The sequence below is a fragment of the Cynoglossus semilaevis genome, chromosome 8 (genome assembly GCF_000523025.1).
Source record: "Cynoglossus semilaevis isolate Cse_v1.0 chromosome 8, Cse_v1.0, whole genome shotgun sequence".
Lineage (NCBI taxonomy): Eukaryota > Metazoa > Chordata > Actinopteri > Pleuronectiformes > Cynoglossidae > Cynoglossus > Cynoglossus semilaevis.
Window position 1 is genome coordinate 20,629,938 of NC_024314.1, and position 20,492 is coordinate 20,650,429.

The 20,492-nt window shown below is 39.6% G+C and overlaps 1 protein-coding gene across 1 annotated transcript in view; it reads right to left on the bottom strand.

The window, feature by feature from the left end:
* plxna4 (plexin A4) overlaps positions 1-20,492 on the bottom strand; it is a 208,526-nt gene that overhangs the window by 25,559 nt on the left and 162,475 nt on the right. The window contains exons 10-22 of the mRNA XM_008315637.3: positions 15,100-15,300; positions 13,804-13,900; positions 11,939-12,129; positions 9,476-9,627; positions 8,465-8,588; positions 7,553-7,689; positions 6,937-7,104; positions 6,635-6,728; positions 5,086-5,325; positions 4,828-4,974; positions 3,841-4,075; positions 3,536-3,678; positions 929-1,197 (exon numbers count right to left, since the gene is read on the bottom strand). Coding sequence (XP_008313859.1) covers positions 929-1,197; positions 3,536-3,678; positions 3,841-4,075; positions 4,828-4,974; positions 5,086-5,325; positions 6,635-6,728; positions 6,937-7,104; positions 7,553-7,689; positions 8,465-8,588; positions 9,476-9,627; positions 11,939-12,129; positions 13,804-13,900; positions 15,100-15,300 — 2,198 coding nt within the window. The remainder of the gene's footprint in view (positions 1-928; positions 1,198-3,535; positions 3,679-3,840; positions 4,076-4,827; positions 4,975-5,085; positions 5,326-6,634; positions 6,729-6,936; positions 7,105-7,552; positions 7,690-8,464; positions 8,589-9,475; positions 9,628-11,938; positions 12,130-13,803; positions 13,901-15,099; positions 15,301-20,492) is intronic.

Genomic DNA, 20,492 nt, shown 5'->3' on the forward strand with positions numbered 1-20,492 from the left:
TCCTGTCTCTGTTGTTTAAGTCTCCTCCTGTGTTGCATCTACTGCCAAGATCAGTAATTTTACTCTGTTGTTTAGTGTCACTACTGTGACTAGTGAACTCTGGCTGCAATTAATCATGGCTCCTGCCCAGACAGAACTAATCTCCTATTACCAACAACATGCAGCATGAAGAGTCTGAACAGGTTTTCATGAGATACCTGTGATTGACAGCATTTATGGTAGGATAGGCCTAATGTATTATTTTTGTTTTGGGGTCAATGGGAGAAAATAGTGTTCAGAAATATTGGATATGTATTGATGTTTTTTTTCTTTCATATAACACAGTGGTTCCCAAAATAAGCAACTATTTGGCACTTTGTGATCATGCAGTGGAGTCTGGGTCCCAACAGTAGTAAATCAGCACCAAATGTTACAGACAAGCAAACGTCTCACACAGTAATAGTAGCAGCCACTGCAAGAAACACCTTGTTCCTCAAGTCACTTTGATCTCTACATTTACCAAACACCACAGACAGTGCTGTCATTTTAGTGCATGCCACTGATGTGTTGTCTGAAATATCAAAAGGAGATCCAGAATGTGATCTTTTCACACTCTGCTGCTTTTTCATAAATTGGTATTGTTCCTTCCCTGTGGGCCACTTGTAATTAGATTATCTGCTAATTAATCATAATATCTTTTTTTTATCCTTAATCACTTTTGGAACTAGTCTTTGACAACTCTTGAAAAGAAGACTCTTTTTTATCGATAAATGTTTTAACTTCACCCCAGGCAGCTTTGGAAGACTTTGTTTCAGTTAAGTGCAGAACTTGGTCTGCAGTAGTTTTCAATAATTATCAAAGGTGCTGCCACCATAGGCTTTGTGATATGTGGAGAAGGGCTAGGGGGTGGGAGGGTAACATTGTTTGGCTATGTCTGTCAGCCCCCTACCTGCGCAGCAGCAGCTTGGGATGGTTCTTGCTCTCAAGGTTGCGTTCTATGAGGTCAGACAGCAGGTGCTTCAGGACATCAGTGGCATACTCCAGCTTGCTCTGCAGCACAGTCACGATGAGCGAGGCAACGTTGCCACGGTCCCTCATGGAGAAGCCACGCTGGGCTTCCAAGGTGCGGATGAAACACAGTAGGAAGACCTTGTTGTTAATGAGCTGACCGAAGAGCTTCAGTCCCATCTCCACTTGCTCCTGACGGTAACCAGGCACCTGTGAAGAAAGAGACAAAACAATTACTTGTCTAAAGGACGAAGGGGGGTGGGGGGAGGGAGGTGTGATAGAGAGATTTATTTTTTTAAAGAAAAAAACAGAAAGAATAATGTAAAAACATACCCTAAGTCTTAAACTAACTATATTTTCTTTTTTTTGTGCATTTTATGTCAAACTACAGCAATTCAAAGAATTTCAAATTAAATCCTAAAATAATACAGCTGTAGATCTAGAGATAACTTATTTGAGATAACTGTGTGTGTATAAGGTAAATTATACTTGAGAAATTATACTCCTGTCAATGAAAAAAAAATACAAACAAGTACTCTTTAAGTACTGTAACTGATTTTTGATAAATATTATAAGCTGTAGTACAGTAGGTTTGAACACATTTACTCAGAGAGAAAAAAAGTTTTACAGATTTAAAAAAAAAAAAGTTTTGAAAGTTTATCTTGTCTTTTATCGTGTTTTTTTATTTATTTTTATTACTTTGATGCCGTCTAAGTCCAGACTGTCTGCGCATCATTAATAGTCCTTAACTGCCACACATGATTTTGTTTTCCTTTCACTTCCATCAAAGCACCTATGGAGATGTTGTTTTGTTTTGGGGTTTTGCACTCAAGAGCACTCCTGCTAAGCATCCCTCTGCATTGAATGCAGCTGTCAGACAGCATCTGTTTGGTCTTTTTACCTTTCCTGGAGGAACTCCATGTAATCTGCAGGGGGCTATTGTTAAGCTGCAAGTCTAATTTCATGCCACTTGACAGGATGCAGTACTGAGCTGGTGTTGGCACATGTGTTTGGCTGGCCTTTTTTATTTGTGAATGTCTGCGAGCATAAAGACAGAAGCAAGCGGAGACCTTGTACAGCCTCTTAAGGACTATAGAATAACAGTGTGTATAAAAAGGAAAAAAAAGATATTGGTTTAAGTCAACAGGTGAAGTAGTGAAATGACAAGGACTGCTGAAGCTGGAGTTTCCCATAAAGATCAGGGTAGTAGTGTGAAATATAAAAAGGAAAAGGGTCTTACAAAAACAAAAATCAAAATGACACTTAAAGTGCAACGTGAAATAGCTAGAAAAATGGTGAGAATTTGAATTTAGTGCTAGGTATAAAAACCCTCATTAGCTATAAAGAATGTCAGAACTCAGGGCCCCTTTGAGCTGACACACACTCAGTTCCTGTAAAGATGGACAGACTCTTCATCACCTGTGCTATTAATGTATGTCCTCAGCCCACAGTCACATATTACTTTACACTCTCCCACACATCAATTACAATTAGGCATCCATCAGCTGCAGAGGACAGGCCTGCTGCTTTCTTCATTAGACTCCAGCTTCATATTACACTTCTCATACAGTCTGGCATTTAAAGCAATTAAAGCATAATTAATATTGCTTATTACGGGGAAATTTTCATCAGGGACAGAGTGGCCGACCCTGAGGGCAGTGAAATGGGGGTCCATCATTCTTTTGATGGAACAAGACGACCTGCTCAATTACGGCTGTCCATCAATGTCACCTCTAGGGATGAATGACTTGGTTTTATCCCTTATGCTTTTCTCCCTCTGATTGACTTTTAATTTGTTTTTGAGGTGGTGGGAGAAAAGGGTTCAGCGTCTCATATTGCAGACTTATTAGTGGGAGCGCGCCCCTGCATGGAGGGCTGCACTGTTTGTTTTTGAAAAACTTGTCAGTTGTCACAAAAGCTATTGTTTAGCAGACGGCGACACAAACAACATCAACGTTAATTTCACCTACTGCGACCCACCGCGATGGTAATTTGCTCACTCATTTTACATTTGATTCAAACAGGGCTAATTGGATTGTGATTGTTATTTGATATCTGATAAAGAAAAACAACACACAATGATATTTGAATATTAAGGAACAAAAATGAAAGCTATAACTGTTTATGTTTAATGTATTTGTGTGGACAATGCTGTGTTAATCAACATAACTCATGGGCCCATTCTAAAACAGAGCACAACTCTCTACCTCCTACCTTGTATGTTTTGATAGACGGTGAACTGCACCATTTTATGGGTGACTCAAAACCATTAAGTGGGTGTGGATGTGACCGACAGAGAGATCTTTGGAATTGACCCTGCACTTTGGGAGAGCACCTCTATTTTTTTAATACGGACAAAGTTCAAATTCTACATTTAAAAATGTAACAGTCCAATATTATTTGCTCTTTTTATACCCACAAAATGTATAAAGTAACGAAGTACAATGTCTAAAAGAATCCCTTAGATATACAAGTTTTTAATTAGAATATAAGGAAGTTTACCAACTTTTCTGAAAATGTGATTTGAAGTAAAGGTGCTCTGCCATACCTCTAGGTCTCTGAGTACAGGATGTTCCTCAATGCCTGGGAATAGAACCCTCATGGTGTAGGTCCTATAGTCCAAGAAGGGGATTCCTGCACCGTCTAGATCACTGGTAAGCTCGTGGATGTCTGTCTGCAGCTCCGCAAAAGCTGAAGGAGGATTCAGAACCATGAAATGCTTATTAGTCTATACACCAAATAGTATAATAGACTTTTTAAAAGTTGGTCTCTTGGTTTCCTAGTGTTAAAAACATGATAATTGATGGCATTTGATATCAACAATTCAAAACAAGCTCCATGACAGCCTCTTACCCTCTTTACACTCCAGGGCCACACGTGACTCCAGGTTGTCCATCTGCATCTGCAGTCTCTTCAGGGTCAGGTCACTCTCACGAGACTTGCGCTTGTAGGCTATGAGCACAGCTACGATGAAGAGGATGAGCATGGCTCCAGCTGCTGCGATGCCTATGATGGCTGTGCTGCTGAGCTGTGTGTCGGACGTGATGAGGACCACACCGGGGGAAAACTCAATGCCCCCCACACGTGCCTGTTTGTATAGGATGAAGAGGCAAATTTTAATTCTGCATGTAAAGATACTCAATGAAGTGCTGTTATAGCAAAGAGCCACATGTAAGCATTCCAAGTCAAAGGTGGAGACAAGTGATTGAACGTGCTGGAGATATGGAGGGCAATGAGAGAAGCGATATTATTTCAAATGTCACTTCTGAAAAAAACACCTGGAGAGGGTTCAGTAAAAATTAAGAAGGAGGTGAGGACAAGTGTCAGCCAAACAAGCAGAGAAGTTAAATACTCTTCCAGTAAAAGCATCACAAATACTTACAAAAACCAATATTTCTCTTGTGAACCACTTTTAGCTCCTAAAAGCATTCCTGTCTTCACACCCAGGATTAAAGCCCAGGCAGACATATTGATTTTTTTGACTGAAGTTTGTACACACTTTGAATCGCTTTATAGTGTCAATCTCTTTATATGATGCCACATCCAGGTGGTAACATTAGGAAGAATTTTTGCTCAAAGTGGAGCTTCCTAAAACCACAAATGTAACGTCTATTGACTTTTCTGGGCCTGTAATCCTTTTTACTGAGGGCTTATTTGTTTGGTGTTTTTTGTCTGTGGGCAGTAAAAGCTGATTGGATTAAAACTGAACCATGTCTGGAAGGAGGACAGACAAAAGACAACAAAAGGAATGACTTTCAAACAGTCAGCAGATGTAGTCTGTCTGCCTACACAGCCTGTACATTAGCTTCTCTTAATGGGCCCTGTGCAATGTCCACTCACCAAGACCTTGTGCCGACCCGTCAGATTTGGGGATTCACAAAGCAGCTGGGTTTCTGACACGGTTAACATGCATGGCTTCTCTCCAATCAGAACAGTGTAGTTTAGCTTCCCATTTCCACTGTTGGTTGGTGGTAAAAAGTTACGTCCCTGGAGGGAAAAAAAGGTAAAATGACAACAATCCAAACATGTTACATCGAGACATTACTCATGCTGAAGTGACAATAAGTGTGAGCTCATCACTTAACGTTCTTTCGGTACCTTCAATATGATTGGTGATCCAGGTTTAAGCTCCAGAACGCCAGACACAGTAAGAGGTTCAAACTCAGGGTTTGGATAGTAGATGAAGTTAGTGTTGTTGAGTGCCATCACAGCCTGAACGTCATCTAGTTTGAAGCCAAACTCATCGGGTCGTTCAGGCACCTCTTGCTGCCTGGCCAAGCTGATGGGCAGCTCCGGAGCTTGGCACTGCATGATCGTAGGGCTGAGTACCTGACACAGCTGAGGTGAAAAATATTTGTGTAAATAAAAACAAAAGAGCAAGTTTTGTATAGTTTCCTGATCCCAATATGTTCAGTCAGTGTATCCTACGTTAGGGTTATTGTATTGTTATTCTATCATTTCATAATCTCATATTTTGGGAAACTTTATTGATTTTGTTTATCCCTATTTTCATGAAAAAAAAACTAGATACAATTTTAGTGGGTTCACAGACAGATTTTATCTGTTATGAAATAAGAACTATATATTGATGATACACCAAACTACTGCCCATCATCTTGTCCAAAAAAAGCTCCAAAATGCTCCTCCATCATACCTGAACAGGTGAAATACCCGAGTGATAACCAGGTCTCACCCTTTCTTCAATCCACCATGAAAACTTTTTTTCAATTCACTATTTTTTCAATTCACTATTCCCAGTCCAGTTATTCCTCTCTGTGATCTTTTCTTTTGTCTGACGGACACTCACATCAGCCGTTGTCGTGCCCTGCACCTTTTCAATATCATTCTGATGTCTCCATTTCTCTCCATCTGACAGCGTAGTGACAAATCAACCAACGCATGGATGTTATTTAGACACGTTTTTGTCTTATTTGCAGACATTTCACATTTCTACCGTAACCTCTGCTGTGCCGCCTGCAAAGTACAGTTTTTCCCTGTCACTTTAATTGGCTTCATACTTGACGAATCCTCCAGTACGTCAGGACAGTACAGATATATATTGTCCTGCTGCTTCTAGCGAGAAGCTGCAAAACTAAACAAACAGAAAAATAAAAAAATCTCTGCAACCCTGTAAAAAGTCGGAATAATGTTCCTACAAGGAACTACCAACCCAGGTAGTTCACTGGGACACACAGCCCAGTGAAGGAACAAGTGAGCACAGATGCTAAACGTGGCACAAACTCATGCTCAAGTGAACCGTGGAGATAACGTTACCACCTTTTGTTGCCTTCTCTAATTTCACTTTGATCACTGAGACCCCTGTGTGTCTTTATATATCTTCTCCAGGGAAACCATGCTGAATAAAAGATAAAAAGAACCCTGTAGCTTTTAGGTCAGTGTCAGAATGTTGCTGCTGAATGAAAAATACAATATTCTCACTTAATTAAAACTGTAACCAGTTCTTTTTTAATTCATTTATAACTAGACATTCTTTTTCTTTCAATTAATTTACTAAATGAGCCAAAGTAATTTCTTTCACTTCAGGTGTGTTTCATTATTACTGACTTTTATAACTACACAATTATTCTAGAAATAGACAAAAGTTGAAAAAAAAAAAGCTTTTCTATTTTCTAATGTAAGTACTTACATTCAGTGTCTCATGGCCGTTGTATTTGGCTCTGATGAGTGGAGTCTGAATGATATCCAGGTTAGTTCCCATCACCGTTACTGGTGTATGACCACTGTAAAAGGGAAGGTCACACCGATATTAAACTGCAATTTACATAGTTTACAATTGGCTGTAGTGCTGAAATATTCTAAATGGCAACCTTGGTGACATTAATTTCTTGTATGCTTTCCACATATTTATTCTGTGGTATTTATTCAATGGTTTAAACTGGAACATGCAGCCGATGTAACATGAAAAAATACAATGTCTCTCTACCATACCTGTAGATGCTCCACTCAGGCTCTATCTTGAAAATGGTGGGATCCTCCACGTATTCGAACCGCAGGTCTTTTTGGAGATGAGCCCTGTCTATGCTCACAGACACAGAGACGTTTCCATAGCCTTGCAGAGAAGCATGGGTTCGACAGGTGAGCCACTGGCCTCCCCTCCTGTGGAGATGATGACACCTCGTCGGTCAGTCATGACGAACAGTTCAAAAGTTTTAAATCAGGTTTAAAGGCTAGAGGCTCCTGGAATATTCAAATCCAATACTATTCATAATATTTGAGATGCATAAATAGTTTGTGAAGCGGAAATTAACAACGTTCATCGACTGAACTTTAAATGTTGCATTTGGTCAGAGCTATGTGGTGGATTATAATGTTATGTGTAATTACAGCTGGTGTTTGTGATAAAGGCTTGTAAAAGCTGTTATTTAGCAACGAGCCATGTCCAATCATCCAAAACACATTTTTACAACGCTATCACACTGCTTTATTAGCATTTTATGCCAGATATAGATGATGCAGATAAGCTCTTAATAATCTGACAAACACATATTTGCCGACTTTTCATTTGTGCCTGACACAGTCATTTCTGACTTGTTCCCCAACTAACCTTAGATAAGTGCATGGCTGGTCCTTGAACATGATTGACACATTGCTTCCAGCGTCAAGGTGGCTGCCAGTGATGTTGACGACAGTTCCTCCAGACACAGGCCCTCGGCTGGGCTTGATGTTGATAATCCTCGGGATCTAGAAAACAGTAAAAAAAACAAAAACAAAAAAAAACTGTTTAAAAAAAATCTGATATCCTCCTATTTATACAAAGGTTATATTGGATTTATTCAATGCGTGAGTATTAAAATCATTGTTTAACAAACACAGTCTGCCGTGAAAGAGGGGGATATTTGTATATGCTGTATTTGTTTTTTGTGTAGACATATTTTATGGAGATGTAGAAAAATTGCAGGTTGTGTATTTTGGCCTTCTTATAATCTCTGCTCAGTAGGGGTGAGACATAAACCAAACCAAACATGCTATAATTCAAGTCAAGAACTGCATAGAGATATAAAGCTGGGTCAGCACCCCTTAATGGATGACAGTAAAAATGATAACACTGCATAAAATGACTGCACCATGGATACAACCTTAAATCTATTTCAGAAAGTGTGTTTGTGCGCACGGCTTTGTGGTGCAAAAGAAACACGGTGTGTTTTCCATCTTATTCTGCACTCATTAGTGTCTGCCAGCCGTGTCTCACTGCTGAGTCATGCATGAGAGAAGCGAGTGTGAGACTCACCCTCGGTGAGATCCACACCATGGCAGATCACAGCCAAGTCTAAGCTACAAGGAAACTGACTCGTACATACAGCTTCGACACAGCAGGTGAGAACACAGACCAACAACCAGCAAGGTGTCTGACAAGCGAACGGATGTCACACTCAATGCAGGGAGGTTGCCTTGCAGCTTATTGACAAAAAAAGTAAAAGAAAACATGGTTTATGATGAAATAACAATGCAGACTCACCACAAAGTAGTAGTACTTGGAGGATTTGGCCTTGAACTCTGAACTGCATTCTCCAACCCCCACGCAGACCTGCACGTTGCCTGTGTACTGGCTCTTTTCTGCTTTGCCCATTTCACAAACAATCCTGAAAAACACAAAAATTGTGTCAAATGTAAGTCATAAAATACATTGAAATGCCTAAAGACATCCCATTTGGACATGGCAGACACTAAATGCATCTGCAGCATCCTTTGGAAACCCCTGCTGCAGTTTGCCTTGCCAGCAAGTCTGATTATGTATTAAAAATTGATCCAAAATTGCATGTTAAACCTCAATAAAATAGTGTTTTGTTTGGCACCAGCTTCATCTCCGATGCACTGCCAAGTTGTGGGAGAGCAAATAATAAAAAAAAAACTCTCTATCCTTTTTGAAAATGACCTCATACACAGCCTGTACCTCCTGTGCTGGGTCAGCGTTTGCTTAAAAATTGCTGGCACACAAGTTACTTTCTGAGCAGAAGCTGCACTGGGTCTGGTGATAAGCCAACTTTAAACTAGTTTAAAATAATTTGATAAACGCCACCTCCAATAAAAATAACACAAACTCAAGTGTCAAATAAATGTAGCACCCTGAACTTTCTGCAGGGAGTGTGGGACTGTGTGTGCTTGTGTGAATGTGTGTGTAGGCTACAATGATAAATGAAAGCACATCTTACTCCACGCACCTCTGACTTGGCTCAACATCTACATTTCAACATTTACACGAGTGATGGTTAGGGTTAAATCTTTGTCTAAATAGCCTCATGAATAGAGATTATGGCCTATTGTATAAAATTACAGAATCCGATGACAGAAAAGTTGAAAACACCGAAGTTAAAGCTAGTTAGCATGTTGTGTAGCTAAGCTAATGGATTCAGCTCTGTTGCAGTTTTCATATACTATAATATTCTCATCGTAACTGATAACTTAACAATCTTTGAAATGTCATCAAAGTAACAATGCAATAATGCCATGAGGGTGTGATGTGACTTACTGTTCAGCTGGGATGTAGCCTTCACGTATAGGTATGCAGTCCACTTCGGCCACCTTCACGTTTCCTTGGATCTCTTTGAAGTCCAGACCCAAGTTTTCACCCCGAATAGTCACAAGTGTACCACCTTCCCTGGGACCACGAAGGGGAGTGATCTGGGGAAATTCAAACATACATTTTTAAAGTTTAATCATATTGTTTTTATTCAAATTTAAATTTTCTCTCTAAAGCATTACTCCCCCACACCCACATATTATGTTACTCTGAAAGTACTCTGTTAAAGGGTGGGCGATGGTGGAGGTGACAGGACAGAATAGATTATGACAAGATTATTGTTTTTATGACAGTCTGAGGTCAAGGCTCTCGCTCAGTTAGTGTTGGATCTCAATCTCACATTCACTGGGACTAATGGCCGTGATTGACTTAAAACACAATAAGAGACAAATTTGCGCTGACCTGAACCTTTGATTTATCACAACATTTGTCTTTGGTAAAGTGGCTCAGCATCCATCAAAACTCTACTAACACAACACTACTTTTCAGTTGGTTAGCGTGAGTGCTCACACCATCAGGCCAGATCAGATGGATGGATGTAAGAAGAGGGGACACGTCATAGTCCAGCCTATCTGTCTCTGCCAACTACAGGTCTTCAATGCTGCAGGCAGGGAGCCAGCTCTAATGGTGCTGTGTCACCACCTGCCTGAAAAATAGTCATCCTGGTGTTTTTCATTTAGTTCAAGCCTTGCTGTTAAACTCACTGTCTTACTATGCATGTGAGACTTTCTTAAACCCTCGCTCATTACAGGTACAATAATGACTCGAAGCTAGTGTAGTTTGCAGTAGGATAACCCATTTGTTAGACTTAATTGTTTGATTATTTTCCTAAGAAAAATTAAAAACACATCTGAACTTCATGGGACATAGTCAATGGAATAACAGAGGAAAGACGAAGCTAGGTCATGTTTCACCAAAGTCCTATGGCTGTCATGTGTCTGGTAGATATCATTATTGTACAGTTCAGTGTCTGATTATTAAACCTCCCTGCTGATATGCTAATGAAAAATGAGCCCTGTGGGAATCAGGATACAATACGTGCAATTAAAAAGATTGCACACATTCAATCAAAGCTCTCAATTTATTCACAAACATGGAGGACGGAGAGGGAGAAAACCTTTGGAGGACTGTAGGAGGGAGGTTCAAAAGAAGCAAAAGATGAAAGAGATTCGAAGAGGTGTTGATTAGATTCCTGACATTATAATTGATGATTGGACAGATGGGGGGAAAAAGATCACATTTATTCCCTCACTTCTGTTTCTTACACATTTAATTTCAAATCTCTATCAATTAAGCTGTTAATGTTTGGTGTCATTCAATAAGAATGCGTTATGAATCTTTTTGACCATCTTGGATCAGACACCTACAGACAGTTTTTATAAAGTGAATGAGGGATGTGAGAACGTATCGGTGCATCACATCCTTGGGGACATGAGCCAAAGTAAAGTCTGACAATCTCAATGGAATATCACCAAATTTTCATTAACTTACCAAAGATTTGATTTTAAATCATCCAGATGAAAAAAAAAAACTTAATGAAACTGAAGTCATCCATGACATTTGGGAAAGATTAGTCCATTTGTTACAGTGTTTGGAGATGTGACTTCTCTGAAAATCGAAAGTTTAAGCACTATGTATAACTAAACCAATGTGGTATACTCTGAGGGGCTAGAAACTCATCACTCTCTGAGACGTCAAATTATTATAGTTATTCCTCTCTCTGTTCCTCATTTATTAACTCTCACTTCACTTCAACACCAGACAACATTTTCTTATTATTGCAGTTGTCATAAGTATACTGGCTACTATATTTTGGCTCTGTTTACCAATAGTAAATATTTACTATTGGACCACTTATCTATAACTGTATTTTCTAGTACATCATGTGTATCATCTTATCCTTGGTGCTGCTGCCCTGGTTTTATACAGCTTAATTAATCTTTTGTAATTAATCGTTTTTATTTCAGCAAAATTGTTTTCAACTAAACTGAATAATAATTTATGAACCCAAAGATAAAGGTTGTCTTTTGCCTGTCTGCATACTCCTACACTCAAAGCAACAGAGTGATAACTTGTATCCCACTCAGTTTTAAGAGGTGATATTGGAAATGCCAAACCTTGACACTGCTATTGTGATTTTAAGTATTGTTAAAACCTCTCGATGGGTGACATGAAAAAAGGTGAGAAGCACATTGTTCTAGCAGAAGTTTGTCACACTGAATAGCTCGTGGTGACTCAGCTCTGCCATTATGTTTAAATGAACAACTGTCACAGTGTTTGATGAGCATGTTCTCTCTGGTGCACAGTAATTAAAGCATAGAGTGTGCGTGCGTGCAACACATTATACAGTTCATTATGGTGGTGTATGCTGAATGTGAAAACAATGTATGAACAATGACACGAGGGTCTCACCTGTGTGATGCGTGGGTGGGTGCACTTGCTGTTAATGCCGTTGTGCTCCAGCCACTGGTTCTCAGGGTGGGGGCAGTGTTGCTTAAGGGTGCAGCGGTTCTCTCCCTTACACCAAACACAGCCAAACAGTGGGTCTGCCTTCAGGCACAAACCGCAGCTTCCACGCTGGGCATCACACTTGTACAAATGGACTGTGCAGCAAAAGCAGGAGAGAAGAGAGTGAGAGACAGTAGAAGGGGAAAGAGACAAGTAAACAAGTGAGCAACCTTTGACAAATGACTACAAAAGTGCAAATGTGTAAATATGAATCCGTCTGAAAGACTTTCAAATGAAGGACAAACACTTTAAATTAATACAAAACAACATAAAGTCTGCCATGAGATTAGCTCTTTGGGGTCTTATTCTCATTATCTCTCTATCTATCAGCCGCTTTAGGAGTTTCTTCACACGCTGCTGACTCTTTCCTATGTTCACACATCACACATTAACCATAACATCTCCATGGCAACTGGCCAGCCATTTTCTTTTTAATTGCGATTAGATGCATGTGTGATCTGTCCATCAATGACAACACTGAGATCTTGTTCCTCCAAAGGTGGTTATGCTCAGGGATATGTCTTGTACAATATGTTTCACTCATATGGAGGCAATATAAAACCATTCTACTATGTTTGTTATTGTTGAGGATAAGAGTCTTCACAATTTAAGCTTAGGCAAACAACATGATAGGATGAGCGTAGTAGAGAGTAAAGCATATTTTAAATATATTTATACAATATATATGAAATACAGTATTTTATCCTTTGACATGACAAGTCTCAAGTTAATGTATGAGTGTGTTGCTACTATGTTAGCTGTTAGTTAGCAAAACTTTATAGCCCAGTACATTTTCCATGGGCTGAAAAATAAGGTAAAAGAAGATATTCAGTCTATTTATATTACAATATTGAAAATGTTGGGCCTTAGCAAGTTTCAAGAATTCTTGTTTGTTGTTTTAAACAGATTAAGCCATATAAAGTAGTTCTGGCTAATGCCATTTATATGCACTGTAGCTAAGAATGTACAGTATAGGATCACCTGCATACAGTAACTTAAGGCTTGTGATTTATTGTCAGTAAGGTGGAGAATAACAGATTGGCTTTTCTAAATTAATTTTATTTTCAGATAATATTCTTGTTTGTTTACCTCTATTAATCTTTTGAGAAGCACCTTCACCTTTCCAATATTGCATTTTAGAAATGTATGCCAGTAAAGTGCACTGAATTGCTGAGATGAAAAAGATGAAATGAAGGCAGGAGAGAGGCAGTGAAGATTGATAGATTGCCAAATTTCCAGGGAGGGCTGTTGACAGGGCAAATAAGAGAAACAGCCGAAAAGAAATGGTATTTGAGGGGAGTCGAGAAAATGGAATTTCAAGTTGTTTTCTGGAGACGGACAGGCAGAACATTCAAGTGTAAGACAGACAGATGGAAATAGATGGAGACAGGGGAAGGGAAGGAGAAGAGACCTGCAGAAGTGAAGTGTAACAGAGGATGTGTTAAAGTTAACCACTCTGCACACCAACAGCATTAAGGGATGGAAGCTGCACCTCAGCACACCGCCCCGACTGTTGCCATGGAAACCAGCTCCAAGGGCAGTAATGGGGTGGCAGTGGCTTTACAACGTGTGAGTTCATGTTTATGCGAGTGCGAGTTCATCTCTGACTTTATCAACTATCTGTGTGTGCGGTTTGTGGTGACACAGCGATAACTGGCGAGAAATGACGAAGCGAAAGGCTTGTGTGTGTATGCATCTGACACACAAGCACATCTTTAGTTTGTACACATGCATGAATGCACGTGTGAGCACATCGTGCTCAGGCTCACCACTGTTGGCGGCGGGGTTGTCGATGCTGAAATCTCCGTTCCAGATGACGGTCAGCTCCACAGGAAGACTGCTCATCTCCATCCCATCGTAGAAATACTGTCACCATGGCAACCATGGATGGAGGAAGAGATTAGAAAAAGAGTATTAAAGACGGTAAAATAGAAGCTACTCTAAATCGTCTATTATCCCCAAGTCCAAAAGCCACTGTTATTATTGAATAAAAATGCATCATCAACAGGTGGCACTGCAAACAACATGATATAATATACAACTTAGCAAGTTTTAAAAGCCCAGATCATTTTTTTTAAAATTTGGTTCTGTACAACAGGAGTGTGGAGTGTTGATGCTTGACTCATAATTTTCCGCTAAATTACAGTTTCCCTCCATCGCGGCTCGATCTAAGTACAATATTTGGATCTTTGCTGTGATTACCCACACCAATCCTACAGACGTCTCTGCATGCAGACACAGATACACTCTCAGAGTGATGAAGATAGACAGGAAGATGAGGTGTTATTGTATCAACACATGATTTGCATCGAGGCAGCGTAAGAAAAATTTTCCACACTAGTCCTTCATTTCTGTCAATGGATTATTCAGTCAGTAAATGGAGCTTGATTGCAGGGAGGGCTGAGTAAGTGAGACAAGGTCTGGCTCTCGTCTCTTCTAATCTACTGCCAAGATGGTAGAGGAAAAGCCCCTCACATGGAGTGACTGCTTGTAACAGAGATTTAATAGTGATGATCTCTTTATTAATGTTTAGGAGACTGGGCATCCATCAGGATCACACCAACATCTATCGGACTTTCTGCATTTTCAGGTACAAATGACATCCCATGGTGATGAAATACTAATTTGTGTGCATTAATTACCGTAATGTTTTGTGGATAAGAATTACAACTGTTTGCCAATTAAAAACAGTTATTAAAATGAAACATCATTTCAAGTCGGTACAAATAATATAACTCATACCAGAGTTGTTTGAAAAAATGTATCATTGCAGTAGGTAATTTGTGAAATGAATCAGATTTAAATGTTTAAGCATCTTAATGCATGGTTAGAATGACACAGACTGTATGTCATCAAAAATACCACCGTCCATTCATTTATTCTTCTCCTACTCCATGGTAAACAGTTGTGTTTTGTTCGACTAATCACCCTCTAAACACCTCGCTCATGTTTGTGGAAGCCTCAACTTCAGACACCCTGCTGACATCAGTCCCCACAGGTTCCTCAGCAGAACCATGTTAATAATATATCGATACACATTTGAACTAGAACACACTGACACATACCGATGTGTTTTGACATTGGACAGAGGAGCTGTTAAACCGCAGGGCTGGAACCCGATGTTCGTTTCCCTGGATGGTCAGAACACACTCGTATCCCCTCTGACCGGACTGAGGCTGTGGGAGGTTCTTGGCTCTCAGAGTGATGGGCTTCACCACGTTGACTGGAACAAGGATCCTCTCTGCTGGCAGTAGCTGGGGGCACCCCTGTAAAGCAGCAAAAACAACAAAGAATGATCAATACTGTTTCTTTTGCAACTGTGATGGACAGTAACTACAGTGTGTTTTGCACGTGGTTTCACCTCAATGACCTTGAGTGAATCAGAAGAAAAAAAATATAGCATGTATTTTGCTGTAGTTCTAGCTTAGTTTTTGCACGTAATGCGCTTCTTGTGTCGGTCCTTGGACCTAAAGATTTTGTTAAGGCCACTTAAATAGAAGTACTCTATTGTCATCATCCACAGGAGGTAAAATTAATGGCTTAATGTTTGACTGATGTTTGTATTCGTGGGGGAAAATCAGCAGTGGATAAATCGTGGGTTGGTGTTAGTATTCAGGAAAGAGAGGGAGCATTAGAGAGAAAGTACTACCTTAGCATTTGAGAGTCTAAATTTAACATTCAATCAATTCAGGTGTGAGGTATAAGCTAAATTTAGAGAAGATACCTTCCAGAGGAGAGGAGAGTAGATGAGAAGAGATAATATCAGATAAGAGAATTGAACAGGTGACGAGCAGGAAAGAAGAAGACAGAATAAAGATTATAATAAAGGAGGTCAGAGGGCGAGTAGAGAGAAAAGCAGTGGTAAGAAAATAAAAAAGTAGAAATCATAAGTAGGAAGATTAGGAGTGGGTTAAGAAAACAGTTATGGTAGTAAATAGAGGACAAGAGTTTACTAAGTCCTTTTCAAACTGTTCCGTGTTTGTAGGAAGAGCTGTGAATTTGAAAGAAAAGCAGACAAAAAGAGAGGAACAACAAAAGAATAAAGAACGACCTAAGAAGTAAAAAAAAAAAAAAAAAAACACCATTAAGCCGTGTGACGTCTGTGAAGTCTGTGCATGTCAAAGAGGCAAGAGGAAAGAGGGTAAAAGGAGCAGAGTAGATAAGGTGAAACCCCGTCTGGGTGAAGCTGGGGGGAGTGAAGCGTGTCGTGCGTTAAACTGGCTGATAACACTTGTTTGAAGTTCATTAAAAGCCACTTGATTGGGTTAGGCTGAGTGACTGACTGGATGGATGGCTGCGTGGGTAAGAGAGAGAGAGACAGTGAGAGAGAAACGCTCTGTAAGACTATTCACAAAGTCATTATAGATAAATGACACACAGGGTGAGTGAGTTCAGTGGTGGGGAGAGAGCAAGTGTGGGGGATGGCTGGGCGTTGACGGGGGTTCATGGGTGTTTGCTCTTCAAAATCTCATTTTCCTAAGAACGGCGGGTCATATTTGGAGAACTAAAATGAGTGGGAGAGCAAAGAGAGATGCAATCCATTTTTAATCACTTCTCTTCCAGCTAATACATTCTGAACAATAGGAACAATAAATTTCATCTGTTTTTTTGAGGGTGTGAGGAGCTGCGGGGGGGAAGCAGTGGAGTGTGACCTAACACGATGACACTCAGATTGCTGTACCTGGTGATGATGTCATGGAAATAAACAATTGCACACACACACACACACACACTTGCTAATTTCCCAAATAATGAACCCTAATATCTAATTCAAGAATAATTGGGTTTACTTTTTAAAGAATGGATCAAACCTCATTATTGATACATGCAAAACACTCAAATTTTCTAACTGATCATGCGACAATGTTGCAGCTTCACAGCGGGATTTTTGAACTATACTGACTGAATTAAACAAATCAGATGCTAGTTTTGCCTGTTAAATAAAGATTTATGTGAAATACCAAAATACATATTCAAATTTCCTGACAAACTCAACCATTTATAAAGTATTTGGTATTAAACTGCAGTGTAGTTTAATATTAAAAAGATTTTTAAAACATCACTTTCTAAGACAAGCACCAAAAATCCAGAGCCAGGCAGTATTTCTTGGATCATCTGTCTTTATGAGAACACATCATGGAGATATGAATTAAAATGCAAATTTCAACGACTCCTGACAACACACACACACACACACACACACACCCACACACACACACACACCCACACACACACACACACATCCTCACTAATTCATTAACACCTTGCTTTTCCCTTTATGACACTTCAGTTTCTACAGATGCATTAAAGACTATATATATACATACATTTACATGCAGCATCACATATTTGAAATTATTTCACGGTAGATTGTTAGATAGAAATAGATTAAAACACAAATGCATTATTTGCCCAAATAACAATGAAAACCATGACCTGTAAATGAGCCTTAATGCAAACATACACAGTACACTGTTCTTAATTAATAATTTCTCCTAATATTTAGATTTGTGTTTTGTATACACATATACATGGACTACACATAAACATAATGCTTCCTAGCCCCTAACTATGACATTGACAATAACCAATATATTCTTAATCTTTATCCTTACCATAAATCTAATCTGATCACAAGTCTAATCCTGACACAAAACTAAACACTGGAAAAAAATCCTTCTCACTCAGTCAGGAACAGCAGAATGTTCTCAAAACACTCACCCCAATCCATCCCCTCCTCCCATACACACCCACAGACACTAACTATGATACACCATAACTGCTGCCAGAATATCTTGAGGCAAAGTGAGGCTTTCCTTGCTGTGGACCAACACACATGTCCCGTTCTCTGTTTGTTTGGCTACTGATGCTGATGGTGTTGGCAGTGATGCTAACTGTCACCTGCTAAGATTTATGTCAACGTTAGCTTGATGTAATGCCAATGCGTTTACTGCTTTTCTCCGCCCCTCCCAACCCCCAACGGCAGCGCTGTGATAAATAACAGAGTAGCGATGTTAAATCACCACAGGGACACAGGCGCTCTGCATAAACATGCACCAACACATACATATGCACACTTTAGCAGTGTGCAATCATACCGCCATAAAAATAAAATTACTAGTTCCGGCTCTTGGGATTTTGATTGGGATTGCTAACACATAAAATACCGGTGGAATTGATTTGCAGAGATCATACTGCAAAACAAATAAAAGAGGGAAAAAAACAAACAACGCTGCTACTTAGATTCCTACATTTGCAGAGACAACAAATGTTATTTTCTACATTAACTCCTCTGCCCACCATGGGGCTTGAGCTAACAATAACAGACCAATGGGCATTGACAATAACGTGACAGAAATCAACCGTCAGTGGAAGACTGCTTATTAAAATCATAATGATTATTTAGTCTGCTCCATTACTGGAAAGAGGTCAGGGCTTTAACCTGAAGGATCAAAGGTTTGAATCCCAGCACCCAAAATGTGCCCAATACTGGGGAGCTGCTGAGAGTGCCCACTGGGGTGGGTAAAACTATTAGAAATAGTATAGTGTGTATAGTGATCAATGATTGACCCAAAATCTCAAAATTCTTCTCTGCTCAGTAGTGCTTTAATATTCCACATGAATAAAGTCGATGTTTTTCTGCTTCAAGGATATTTTCTTTTTCTAATGTTTAATAATGGTGATCTAGTTGTTGTGCTTCATTTTGTAATTTACGTGTTGCAGTTTCCCCCCTCACATCCTGTTCCGTCCCAAATCTGTCATCTCATAGTCCGTACTCACGCCCACTCTTTAGGCGCACAAACCACATTTGCAACTGGCACGAGAAATGGGTAAAACATGCTAGTGTGCGTGTTAACGTTGTGAACTAAAGTGTATCTCAACATGTAATCAAGGATTTAACTGTGACAGAAAGGCCTGTATCAACAGAGCGATTAAATATAACTACACAGAGTAATTAGGTAACAGCCTGGCAACTCTCGTTGGTTCCCATATAACCTCAGATTGTTTTTGTTACGTTCATAATATAAAGTAGTCGTTGACCTAATCTCTGGCTACCTCTTATAGGTTATCCCTCCATTCATCTGGTTCCAAAGAGGCCTGTGTTGTTTGGCCCATCTAGCTCACTAACGACTCTCATTTCCCTTATCAACTCCCTCTCACTGATCCTCCTCCGCCTCTCAACAACCCTTCCTGGTGTCTGTTCTTCCCAGGGATCTACTAAGATCGGCTAATTAGAGGCTGGTGGAAGGCGTGAAGGGTGGAGACGGCAAGAGTGACAGTGAGTAGGAAGCAGATAGGGAACAGTGATGTAAAAGCCCTGGGCGTAGTTGGAGGCACGGAGTGAAAGAGAAAGGCAGGCTCATCATAATTGCAGTGTAAGGTGTGGAAATGAAGAGGATCTTTAGTTTTCATGCACGTACACAGACACGCAGCTTGTGGTTACCAAGAGATCTTAACTGGCCTCTGCTTCATCATCTACTGCAGAGCCTCGGGCAAAGACACTGTGCTCCTCTCTCTTTACCTACTTTCCTCCTGGCTTCTCCTCACCTTGTTACTCACCTCACCTCAATGTTTTTCCTGTATCTCCCTTTCACTGCCTCCTAAATTCTTCTATTATTTTTTATGTTTTTCTGACCAAAGTATGACCTTATTTAAATGACACTTTTGTATACATTTCTGCATATTTTTTGCCAAAAATCACACTAATTTTACTGTAGTTTAAGAATATTTATACCCATTTTCCTTAATTCATTAAATTATTTCAATTTAAAAATATTATTTTCAGTTTTGTAGAATCTTATAGCAATAATAATTTACATGGTAAATGAAAAATTAGTCAGAGCGTAAACTTCATCTGTGTAGAGATGTTACAGAATTGTGCATATTTTATGTATATTTGTGGGTCAGTGAGCAAAATTCCTTGATTTTTTAAAATCAGGAAATACATGCGTACCTGTATATACAGGTGAGAAGAGAAAATTACCAGTTTTTCTCAGTATTGTATATAAACAGCAGAGTGAGTTTCATCCAATTGATCCAAAGCTAATGGGGAGGTAGCATTTTCATATATATAGATATAGACATATATATATATATAACATAAGTGTAACTGAACATGTTCCTTGTTGTGAAGCTCAGCAGTGAACCAAAGTCTGCAAGATAAGGACTAATAGAAGAGCGCGGCCTTAGCTAATGTGCCAACAGGCAAATGCCTAATCCCAGTGCCTGTATCATTTCTGGTATGATTAAAAGTAAACTGCTGTTCAGCTATGTTCAGACCTGGCTCTACCTCTGTCCTGTTGTGCATACTAACTACAAGCTCAACCAGTAGGAACATTGGCCGTGGCTGCGGTCATTAGCATAGAGTAAGGGGATTATTAAGATCACTGCATGAAAATCCCTTAATTGTAAGAGTAAACAAAATTCCATTTCCATCAGAATGGGGCAGAGAGAACAG